Raw genomic sequence first — 12,872 nt, forward strand, 5'->3', positions numbered from 1 at the left:
TTGAGAATATAAAAAATATGCATTTAGCCCTGGCTAATGTGGCTCAGTGGATTGAGTGCTGGCCTAGGAACCAGAGGGTCACTGGTTCCATTCTCAGTCAGGGCACAGGCCTGGGTTGCGGGCCAGGTTCCCAGTTGTGGGCGCATGTGTTTCTCTCCCCCTGTTTCTTCCTCCCTTTCCTTCTCTCACAAGATAAATAAATACAATTAAAAAAATGTGCATTTAATATTGACACATTAAGCTATAAAACAGATAAAATTACCCTTTGTAAACTATTTTCATAAGAAATGTATGGACAGCTAAACAACACTTTAAAAGTATTTGTGTTTGGTGGGACTATGCACATTTTACATTTTCTCCCTCTTGTCTGCATTTCCTAGTTTTCTGTAATGGACACAAACTGCTTTTGTAATCATTAAAAAAAGGTCATACAAAATTTTAAAATAAGAAAATGTGTATTTATTTTAAATGTCTTTTACTATAACTTATGTTTCAAAACTACTACAGGATATTAAACTAAAATAGTGACTAAAAAGTGAGTCAAGAAAAAAGTCAGTTTGTGATTATAAACAGATTAAAAATACTCTTTAATTGTGTTAAAAATAGAATTTAATGCAGGTTATTTGAAGCCTATGTCTTCCTGTGATACTTTGATATAATAAAACAACATTAACCAAACTTACAATCACTAAAAAGAGAAAAGAAAAAAGGGAGGAAACAAGCCACAGTGCTGTCCTTGGTCCGAAATCTGCGGGAAGGCTGTGATCCTGGCCTTGCTCACTGTGTCCTAAGGTGGGAGAGGGGTCCAATGAGTCTCTGAAGAGTGAAAGGGCCTTAGCACACAAAGGGGACTCAGGGATGAAATAGGAAACCCTCAAAATCATGACAATTTAGTATTAGTGACTGAGTATTCAGCTAGATAATACTGAAAAAGACAACCAAAAGAGGATTTAGAAATCTGTAACTAAGTAAGAACAGGTTCTCACCCATGGTGGTAGGACAGCCGTTGCTCTGGCAACGTGGATGCCACTGGCTGGCTGCAGAGGCAGGGGCCAGACAAGCTGCTGGGGGTGGATGGGAGGGCAGCACAAGGACTCCTGATTTTGAGTCAAGGCAATAGAGACGTGTCTGCCGAGTTACACAGAATCCTCAGAAGGGACAGGTTTTCCTTCCAGTTAATGTCCAGAATCAAACTCAACATGGCAACTTCACCTCCTAATTATCCCACTGCAGGTGGAAATCCTAAATAGCAGATTTCTGTTGCATTGTAGCATCATACAAAGACTTTCTAAGTCCTGACTAATGACACACACTTTGACTTTTAACATTTGGTACTAAATTTTCAAATATGCCTAATGCTGAATCCTAAGTAGCAGTTTGCTTCTCTGTTTCCAATAGATTTTTTCAAGCTGACTCCAATGAGTGTACCCTGTACAAAGAAAATCACTAAAGTCAGGTGGCTTAATGAACACTGTTTTCATACACGAATTCAGTATTTCTCTAGGTTACTTAGATCCTCACTGACTTTTTCATTGTTGCTATTGTGTGAATCACTCAGGTAGTAGATAAGCCGCTGAATTGTTGATGTAGAAGAAGAAATGCTTACTAGCTTTCTTAGCAAATTCAATTATATCAATTATGCATTCATATCATTTTGCCATTACTACCACACTGATATAAAATTTAAATGCCAGTGACTATAGATATTAATAAGCAGTCGACATTACTGTTTGGCTTCTCAGCAGTGGAGACAGGATAAAACAGAAGGTGTATGGGAGTCAAAGTTCACAGCCTGAATGGCTATATGAGTATTTCATGGGGCCTTTTGAATGTAATATGTACTCTGCTAATATTTGCCCAGTTCTCTATGTAGGATATAAAAACTCAAAAATGACCTTGCAAGAGTTTTTTATGTATTTTGGTTCATCCAATTACACAAAGTAAATATTAAATAAGACAGGCTGAAGAGATTGCATTACCATATTTCTAAACAAACACTTATTAGAAATGCCTTAATGTTTAATCATATATAATGTTTAAACAAGATTTACAGTGTTTAACTATATGATTTATTAACCAATAGTAGTGATGTCAAGAGAATCTTGCTATATAAGGATTCAAAGACTAAGCAAGAAAAAAATTATTAGAAATGATATTAATAATGTTAAAGAAAAGAATAATAATAGGAATGAAAAGAAAATTTACAATAAAGGTAAAATGACTTATGTAGGTAAAAGTTGGAAAGCATTTTTATTAGCATGATAAATAACAAACAAATGATTATTACAGGTTTGAGGGCAAGTTAGAATTCTGTTCATCTCGAATTACCCTGTGGGTTGTGTTTCCTAATGGCATTTACACATTATGTACATTAACTATGTTGTTAAAAATTGTAAAGAGAAATTGAAAATGTGGGTATGCTTAGTATATCATATTTATCAATATATAGTTCATAAGCATCTTTTATTAGCATCCTGTGTCAATGATAAGAGGAAGATATGAGCTTGTGTGATTGAAAATTAAACATTAAATTAGATGAAAAATTAAGTTCTAAGCTTGGGAGACCATATTACAGGAATTAAGCTGAGGAAGGGATCAGGACAGACTGTAAGATGTGCTAAAATTTAAGACAGGTCCTCTAATTCTCAAATTCTGATATGCTATCTTTTTTCCCCAATTTGATTTCAGAAATTCCAGCATGCCACTAGAACCTAATTCTTATCAATTAAAAAAGTCCCACATGACATTTGTATTCAAAGAGATATACAGATATTACCACAAACTAAATAGTGAAAGCAATTTTATTTTTCTTTTGAAATGTTCTTCTCTATTCAACTTTCCTATCTTTTGTGGAAATATAAAATATCTTGCCAGTTTTGAAAATCTATAGCATACTAGCCATTCTAGACTCCAGCATCAGCTTTTAAAGATGGGAGGAGCAATCTACATTTAGTAATCAGCCGCTGTATATCATTTCACATGTTAACTCTATGAAAATAGCAGACTACCGTGTGTTGAATAATGAGAGTGAAATACTTAGGGGGTCATATATGGTTATCCATGTTTCGGTCAACTGGGGGTCTATCATCAGCTTAAATTTTAATTCTGGAGACACTGTTTTCTGGGAAATGGAAGCAGAAGTAAAACAAAACACCACAGTCACTAAGCCATGGGATGGTGGCAGCCGCCATGGAAACAGATTGCACAGAGCCAGCAAGAGACTGGATAAAATGGAAACTACTGTGCAGGGGAGGCTAGTGGGAACTAAAACTCTGATGGGGTAGAGAGGAGATAAAAGAAAGTGTATGACCCCATGAGAGGACTCTTCCTTTAGCAGGGTGGACTCGCCCTTTTTCTAACCACACTGACAGGGGTCTTTAGACACTTACTCCCTTTTAGTCCTTAGCACTTGGACCCTCACATTGTTGAGTGGGTATAGCCAGGAAGGAGGCCCAGAGAATCTGAAAAAGGTCATTCCTCAGGAACAGCAGATAAAGTAGAGGATGCTAGTCATTCATGGAAATAAAAATGGATCATTCACTGCAAGTCAACTGATGGCACTGAGGCCTCCTCACTCCTCCACTCCTGCACAGAGCAACCTTATATCAACTGCCCCCAACCTTTCCGAACGGAAAACATCCTTTTCTGGGGCAGATCGGTCTTCTTCGTGTTTGCTATTAGCTATTTAATAGACCAGGGGTTCCCTATAGCACTTACTTTGTAATTTTTCAGACATGTAATTATTTTCACATGGTTTACAGAAAGAGAGAAAGGATCATGATAAAAAGGGAACATGCTGCGTTGCATTTTGACCTACCCCGGCTCTGTGTCTGAGGTGGGCTAGCCTATGACGTATGCACACAGTGGTGAGGAAAAGCACGTATCTCTTGCAAGCATAAAATCAGGGGTCTCTTAAGTATAAAGTGATAGTATTAACTTTGGGCAAAATTAAAGAGCTCTTTAACATCAAATGTTAAAAGTGTATAAGGCTGAAACAAGGACAATAGTGAGATTAAGATTTTTATTGGTACTAGAGATTGTAAAAGGCATGAAAAGTGCCAGTTAGAATGACATTCATTTTTTCATCATTCATTCATGAGTGCCCACTTTTGTCAGGCACTGTGTTTGATGTTGGAAATGGCCATCCAGTAAAGTATAGATCAGATGAAAATGAACTTAGAAATTAGGGTCTTTAAAATAGAAAATTATCTATGAGAAGATGAATAAAGAATTTAGTTCAGATTTAAAAAATAGGTTGATATTCAAAGGATTACTAAGCATAAGGAAGTTTTTGCAATAACTGTATCACTATTTCCAATAAGAAACAAACAGAATATAATGGCAGTAAGGGAACTCATTCCAGAGAAAACCGAACAGTAGTAATTACTCATGGGGTATAATGTTTTCATTATGGCCACAGAATAAATATTTTAAAGTTGTGGTGAATAACTCTAATATCCCTGAGATCCAAAAAGCATTTGTGACCAATACCAAAGCAAAAAAATAATACTGATCTGTTTCTTTACCACCAATTATTTATGCATATTTAATTCAGTGTCAAATGTTGAATTGGGTTATTTTTTTCCTGAAATTTTGATGTATTGAGATTTTATGTGAGTCTAAAGGAGTAAATAATGGTTCTGCACACTTTAACTCTACATGTGCTTCCTATCACATCTTTTTAAAAATATTTTATTTATTTATTTTTAGAGTGAGGGAAAGGGAAGGAGAAAGAGTGGAAGAGAAACATCAATGTGTGTTGCCTCTCATGTGTCCCCTACTGGGGATCTGGCCTGTAACCCAGTCATGTGCCCTGACTGGGAATTGAACCGGGGACCCTTTGCTTCACAGGCCCATGCTCAATCCACTGAGCTACACTAGCCAGGGCCCTATCACATATTTTTGACCTAAAGTATTAGTGCCATGGTTTATCATGTAACTTATTCACAAAATGTTGCTCCATGTCATTGATGAAGATCTCTTGCTGTTGAAGATACCTGAATAATGTACTATATACTTGGAGCCCTGAAATTCTAAAATATTAGTTTCAAGTTCATTTTGAACAATAACAGCAGCTAAAGTTGGCTTTAAAGGCAAAGGTTTCAATGAATAAAAATAGCATAAATATTTTAGAAGCATATGATCTCATGTGTTTTGTAACAGATGCACTTTATAGTCAAACTTCACATGTAAGCAATTTGTGTGTGACTATAAGCAATGTCTTAATTTTCAAAGCACTTTCTCACTGATGGCACGTGGAATAATAGTGACAAATTTCATTGTCCAACATCTTATGTTTGATTATTTTTCTCCCGTGATTTGGTGGAACAGACCTGCTTGCCATTTGTGGTAATTTCAAGACCTTTATGGGTACTAAATAGAGAATGACAGAGAATTCTGCTATAATTACAGTACCTAGAGAGTTTTTGTTTTTTGTTTTGGATAAAATGTAAAAGAAGCCTTTGAAAATAATTCTAAACAAAGATTCTATTTCACTAGGATTTTCCAAAAAACATTCAGAGTTGAGAAATTTAGTTTAGGTACTTTTCAAACAGATGTGTTGGGAACCACCCTGCCTGGTTTCAGGAGGTGAAACCCCGCATGGCTAAGGCTGAGTGAGCGACCTTTGGACCATAAACCACTAAGGAGACAAAGCTTATCTCCCTGGCAGGAGCGCTGCTTCTGCTCCTTTTTCCATAACGTGCCCCCAATGCTCATCAGTTAGCCAATGATGGGAAAGATTCCCCAAGTGGGGAATCACCTAAGACAGACATGATCATATGGAAGCCCCAGGGAAGGACTTGGGGGGGCTATGGAGAAAGGGGGTGATGGACCTTTGCCCCCGGCTTTGACGAATCCCGAGTCCTCAGTCTGTCTGCAAGAAGTCTCTGAGAATTCTTTGTCTATCTGCCTCCTCTGCCTGACTTAAGCCTAAAGACAATGATAGAGGGTAGTGCAGCCTTGTGCTGGGAATGGTGAGTTTCCTGGATGATCTGTGATGAGAAAGAATTCCTAACAATCTTGTGAAGCCTACTTTGCTTAGAATGCTTTTAGTTAAATGATAAAGGCTCAAGCAAAAAGTGAGTTTATGTTCCCAAAGTTTTGTAGCCTTTTAGCCGACAGACCCTGACTTAGGAGAAGCCCTAATGGTTCTTTGTATACTATCTACTGTTTATTGCCTGACAATGATTAATAAGCTGTTCCTGAATTCCTGTGCAAAAGAACCAGTAAAAGCCTGTCTAGGCAAGGGTCGGCTTACTCCGAGCCGCTCTCCCCTTGCAAGGGTGGCCAGGCCATTTGGAGGCTCTCTCCCCTTGAGGAAGTAGCCGTGTGGTCCCTTTTCCTCCACAGGACTTGGAAGTCCATGTGAATTCGTCTCATGTCTCATCCATGACACCACAAGCACTGGGAGCCAGTGCACGCGTCACAGATGGGCCTCCATTCTCAGTACATAACATTATTTGTTTCTTACCAGGTTTGTAGCTTCTTGTGCAAGACCTTTGGCTTCTTTGGCAATTTTCTCAGCTTCATCAATGTAGTCCTTAATATTGGTGTAAGCTTTGAAGGCTGCTGTGGCATTGAAGGAGATGTTTTTAGCCTCATCAAGGATTCTGTTGGAATTACCCCAAAAAGGACATCAGAGCAGTTGAAAGTCAAATGAAGAGCACCTTATTTAAAACAAATATGGTTCTCAAGTAACCATGGCCAATAGAATTATGATAATTTCCAAATCATAGTGAGCTACCTACTCACTATATTATGTTATAGTTCTCAATTTAAACACAGCTTTCTAAAAAGCTGTGAAATATTACTGACAGATTATTACATATGCATAGCATCCCCCAAAGCTTCTGTAACCATGTACGTCATGCAAGTGCGTGCAGCAAGATGACCCTTTGTATCATTTGTGAAGCCCACTACACATTTCAGAGTACTTGTACCACCTTACTGGAATAAATTTCATCAAATCTCTTTGGGGCAGGTGTCGTTTTCAGATGAGAATAAATGACTGTCAGAAGGTTAAATAGTTTGTCTCGGGTCACACGTCTAACATGTTGCCGATTACGGGCTTGGAGTCAGCAACTGCTGCCTTCTAGTTTACTGTTCCATCTACTGCCCTTCATGCTAAATTGGCAGAAGTTTGTTATAAAATGAACTGTGCATGAATTTTGGGCCTTCAAACATTAATATTTTCCTTTGTATCGATGAGTATTTCATATTGGAACAGAACATTACACACATTGTATATTAAATACATATTTGTTTGGGAAAATTATTCTTGGAGTTAATAACACCTATATAATTGTAGGGAAGCATGCCAGTTTTACTTAGAAGGCTGTTCATAAATCAGACACACCTCCCCACTTGCCTCTCCCTCCTTTGACCCATATGAGAACCCTGCTCTAGTGATCTGTTCTTTCACAGAAGAATATATCGTGTCTCCCTGGAGTCAGAAAAGAAAAAAATGACTTTACAACGATGCATGGGGCCGCATTTTCAAAAGCCACCCTTTTAACCATAAATAGTTTTGATTTCACTAAAAATATAAAACTGAAATTTGCATCAGACTGTGTGCTCATACATTATTATTTAAAATGCTAAAAATGCAACTGTTATATTCTCTAATGAAGAACAAAGCCCTGTCTTCTAAGCGTACCCTGGGGCTGTGTTCACTCCCTACCCAGCCACACTGGAGTCCACTTTTAACTCCGATGTTTGATGCTGCTCCAATGGAGCTCTGTCCAGACCATCCTAATTAGGCTCTTCCACAGAGAGGCCATGTAGCTCGTGTGCTCATAATTACAGAAATCAAGATTTGAAAGCAATTCTCTGCCATTTGTGTTAGCCAGAACCATTGGACGAGTGTCAGGATGCACGGACATTTCCAACAACAGATGACATACCCATCAAGGACGGCAGATGAGTCATTCAGCTGAGCGGCATGGCTCTCAGCCTGGGACACCCTCTCGGCAAGCTTCCTGTCTTTTATATCTTGGGAGAGGTCATCTATTTTATCTTTCAGCTCCTCAGACATGGGTGGTAATTTAGTTTGAATGTCTTTAACATACTGTTATATAGAGAAAAAAGGGTGTTTTAAGAAATTGAATCCAAGCCTTCTTTCATTTACTAATTACTCCTTGAGATAAAATTACACATCCTTAATTTTTTATGAAACTTCAAATTTACCAACATAGCAAAAAGAAAATAGAGAATAAAAGTTGTTGCTTAATGAGATTAGAAAATATACAATTTATATCAAGAAGAACCTATCTTTAAAAAATACTCCTTCACAGGTATAAATGCTTAAGTGATCCTCATAGAATCTTTTAGACCATTTGTTTTTATTACCATATATTAGTGTCTACTCTATTAGACAGTATGTTAAAAACTCTGTTTTTAGATTTACATTTCTCTTTGAACTGTTATATGAATATTAAAACATTGTAAGTGCTGCCCTAGCAACAAGTAATGTCCTTCTTCAGTGTGAGAAAAAACACAGGTGTGTAAGAGTGGATGAGGACCCTCACACAGACATCCTTATCTATTAAAGAACAATATGAAGTTCTAATTGTTGCCAGTAGGTGGGCAGGGTCACAATACAAAAATGCAAAAACAACTTTATACCCACAAGACAAAAAACATGAGCATTTGCTTTCATTACTGGGATTTCTCATTGATTCCCATTTGTGAAAGCCTACATCATTACCATCTTTCTTTTTTACTTTGGGTTTTATCAAATACTCACCTCTATGCCTGAGTTGATTTCATCTGCAAGACGGTTGGCCTCATCAAGTATGTCTTTGCCTTCTTTTAAAGTATTCTCAGTTTGTCGTCTGCCACTTTCAATAGCCTCTTTCTTTTTCTGTAGTACAGTATGAACAAAACATCAAAATGCCTTCAGGGAAAACCCTATGAAGCCCTGTGTTCCTGACTTCCCTGAGCTGTCTAACAAAGACATGGCAAACAAGGTATGGCATGTTGACAATGAGGCCAGGTAAGAGTAATACAAACTACTCAGCCAATTTTCCAAGGGTTATTTTACTTAAATGCCTATACAAGTACTTTCTTTACCCCATTGTGAGAAAGTCATTCAAGAGAAGAAAAGTTATGTGACAGTAGCTGAGGAATTAAAAACTATTTTTAAAACAAGTTGAACAACCTTTTTTCAAAGTAAAATGTAAGTACTGAATATGTATTACTGAACATGTGATAGTACAGTAAATTACATTGGAACTACTTGTTGAATTCTAGAATCTAAGTCCCAATGAGTATTTTGTGAGTATACACATAAGCAGATTTATTCTAAAGAAGTTCTTGAAACATCAAAAGAAATTGGATTTTCGAGGGAATTTAGGGAAGGTACTTTTTAAAAAAAAAGAGAGAAACTCTCATATGGAAGAATAAACTTAATGGAGAGACTCACGAGAATAGAGCAGACTCTAAATTTTCTTTGAAAGTGATAGCTTGTCTCAACACTACATGAAACTCATTCCAAAACTAGAAGAGTAAAATCACTGAGAGAGAGTTAGTGCTATTTCTTTATTTGGAGAATAACTTTGCCTATTGCTTTTTCTTTTTACTTCTGACTCATTTATAGTCTTCTAATCACTTTTTTGCCTGTGGATTTTACTGCATCGAGTATAATTTTAAACCTCTGCCATTTATGTTTTTATATAAATAATAACATTACTTTATTTGTTCATTTTGATCTGAATATGTGCCAAGCAGTTTTATAAACTTTTCTTATTTAATTATACACTAACTCTATGGATCCAGTATTACCTTTTTAAAAAATAGAAACAAATAAGGAAAACAAGCAAACAAATAAAAACTCATAGACACAGACAACAAGATGGTGGTTACCACCAGGAAAAGGGGGTAGGGGAACAGTAAAGGGTTAAATATATGGTGAAAGAAGATTTAACTTAGGGTGGTGAACACAGAATGCAATATACAGATGATGTGTCATACAATTATACACTTGAAACCTATAGTATGTTATTAACTTATGTTACACCAGTAAATTTAGTGATAACAATTACACAATAGTAAGAAGAATAGAAAATTGAACAAGTTGAGTGATTTACCGAAGGTCACACGGTTAGTACGATGTAGTTAAGATCCAACCCTGTTTGGCTTAATGATAAATCCCGGGCCTTGAGCTATGAAACCACTAGCTCTTCTGCTGTAGAAACTGCACTTCTTGTTTGCACTAATTTCACAGCCTTCTCTCCCTACCTCTTTCCCAGCCATGTCAGTGTGTTGCCAGGTATATACACCTTGTCCCTGCACCTGAGCTGTTACACTTGCTTTTCCCTTAATCGTGTGCTCTACTCCAGTTCTTTGTCTGGCTTCTTCCCTCATTCTCTGCTGATGGTCACTTTCTGATCATCTATCTAAGACAGCACTTATCTTTATCTCAATTATTTCCCAAAGACTAGACAACAATTATTATTAAACAGACTCAGGCAGCAGCCTGGCTGGTGGTCCCAGCTCCACCCATGCTCACAAGCTTTGAAACCTGGAGTGAGTAATTTAGACTCACTAATGTGACATGCTACTCGAAACATGACCCACTGACCAGCAGCATTAGCAGCACCGGGGAACATGTTAGAAATGTATGATCTCAATGCCTTTTGGGAACTATCAACTCAGAATCTGAATGTAACAAGAACCCCAGGCGATATATACAGCAAAATTTGAGAACCTGCTTAGAACACTGCCTGGCGCATAGTAAACACAATGCAATTGTTGACTATAATATTACCCTATTTTGTTCTTCTTAGCCCTCATTTATCTGAGTTATATTCTATACTTCATAGACATAGACAATATTTCATTTTTTGTATAGATTGAACCATCTTAATTGTACGTGTTATTTAAATATCAGCAACACCAATTCATCACAATATTCATGCACAGGGACTAGTGAAAACCCACAGGTGAACTGTCTGTAGCTGATGAAGAATAACATTGAATGTATCATGCAATGTCACTAAACATATCACTTATTATTATATTAGCCCATGCTCCAGAGTTTATGGTCATATTATACACTACTTATTTATTGCTTTAGTGACTATCTCCATCACTCTAATATATACATTCCACAAAAATATTCTTATGTATCATCATATCTCTAACAGCTAGAAGAGTTTCCTCAATAAATATGTTTGAATGAATAAATGAAATTAGAGTTCATTCCTGAAACTTGAACTGGCGACACTTGGCTTACCAGTTACTCCTATCACTGGCTTATATGGAGGAAATTTCAACACGTCCTTTCCTCCTTCAGGGTCAATGAAGAGAGGGGTAGTCCTGATATTCCTGATTTCAGGTCATATTTTCTCTTCCAAGGGTCTGACATTCTTTCACATAACTACTAATTATAGCCCTTAGTTTTCACATGAACTGATTTAAAGTTATACCATGTACAGAGACATTGAAGAATTTCAACATGGCTTGTTTATATTAATGAATCAAGGTAACTCAAAATGCTGTACCAGTGGAAGGGAGAACTTTTCCACATGTACATTAGGCAAAGAGCTGCATACATTTTTATTTCAATTAAGTAGTGAGTTAGAATCTTTATAAAAGCTCGATTCAAATCACTTTATGGAACCAACTGTTGTACAAAATCAAAATGTGTTGTTTATCATGCTAAAGCAGAAATAATGATCTGGAGATTCAGGAGATTTCAGAGGTGGCTAACTTTCAGATCAGACCCTGAGAGAATCTAACTTTCAGTCAAGGAAAAAATGGAGATTTGGAGCACCTAAATATTCATAAAAAGTGTATATGTAACATGTTTTTGTGTTTGTCTTATGGCACTTTATTTATTCATTGGGAAAAAAGATTATGGCAGACACTGTTTAGGCCAGGGGATAGGGTGAACAAGAAGATGTATTCCTCATGACTTGCCTGGAAGAGGGAGAAAGTAAATGAGAAAATTAACGTATATTTTTAAGCAATGGTGAATGATATAAAAAGTAAATTAAGAGAAGCAATGAATAGATAATGATGTAGGATATAAAATTGTTAAGGTAGAAAACTTTGGGTATCTGAAGAACAAAAAAGAGGCCCATATATGCAGAATTATTCTCCCAAAGTATTCTGTAAGCATAATTAAGTGATTCCAGTTGAATACCAAAGTTGACTATAGTTCTACTTTTAACTTTCCATTAGATCTTAATTTATTCCAGAGCTCAGTAAGTTTAACACTTTGTACATGGGGGCTGGGCAGGGTGAGGCAATACTTGTGTGGGGTGGACTAAAAGCTGTGAAAGCTACCTTTCAGTCAGTCTTTGTCTAGCAACTTGATCTTGACCTTCAGGGCAGTCCTTTCTTTCACAAGGTTGTAATGATAGAATGGGGACAGACTGTTCAGTATGTGCTCTTTTGTTTAACTGACTTGCTCATCTTCACTTTGCTCATTGGCACGAAGTTCCTCTGCCTTCTCTCCATTGCTAGAAATGCCCTGCTAATCCCATGGGCTTCCAGAAGGCTGCACTCAAGGCCTTCTCTGACCTGTTCTGAATACCGCTCCCAGAGCCATCTTCTCCCACAGACTTTTATGTGGCTTATGAATGAGCTTTATCACTCCACGTGACATTTTTAGAGTGATTTACAGTTTTAGACTTCTGTGTTTGGGCCCAAGATGCTCCATCATGTCTATCAATTTCTCTCAATTTCTGCTATGATGCTATTGTTTCTACTATGCTATTGTTTTTACTGTTTTGCCAATTCTCTCAGGCCCTATTAATCATAGAATTACATGTAGTAAAAGGTTAAAATGCTTTAATTTGGGGAAAACTAACTTCCATGAGTCCAGGAATCACTCCTGTTCAACCTCAACCCCCCTGGCTACCAGT

The 12,872-nt window shown here is 37.1% G+C and overlaps 1 protein-coding gene across 5 annotated transcripts in view; it reads right to left on the reverse strand.

Annotated features, from left to right (window-relative positions):
• Window positions 1–12,872, reverse strand: part of LAMA2 (laminin subunit alpha 2) — a 511,376-nt gene that overhangs the window by 93,594 nt on the left and 404,910 nt on the right. For all 5 annotated transcript variants that reach the window (XM_053664793.1, XM_053664792.1, XM_053664790.1 and 2 more), the window contains 3 exons: window positions 8,747–8,863; window positions 7,905–8,068; window positions 6,473–6,611 (listed from right to left, as the gene is read on the reverse strand). In XM_053664793.1, coding sequence (XP_053520768.1) covers window positions 6,473–6,611; window positions 7,905–8,068; window positions 8,747–8,863 — 420 coding nt within the window. The remainder of the gene's footprint in view (window positions 1–6,472; window positions 6,612–7,904; window positions 8,069–8,746; window positions 8,864–12,872) is intronic.

This window comes from Artibeus jamaicensis, unplaced genomic scaffold (genome assembly GCF_021234435.1).
Source record: "Artibeus jamaicensis isolate MK-2021 breed Jamaican fruit bat unplaced genomic scaffold, CSHL_Jam_final contig_387, whole genome shotgun sequence".
In the NCBI taxonomy this organism is placed as follows: Eukaryota; Metazoa; Chordata; class Mammalia; order Chiroptera; family Phyllostomidae; genus Artibeus; species Artibeus jamaicensis.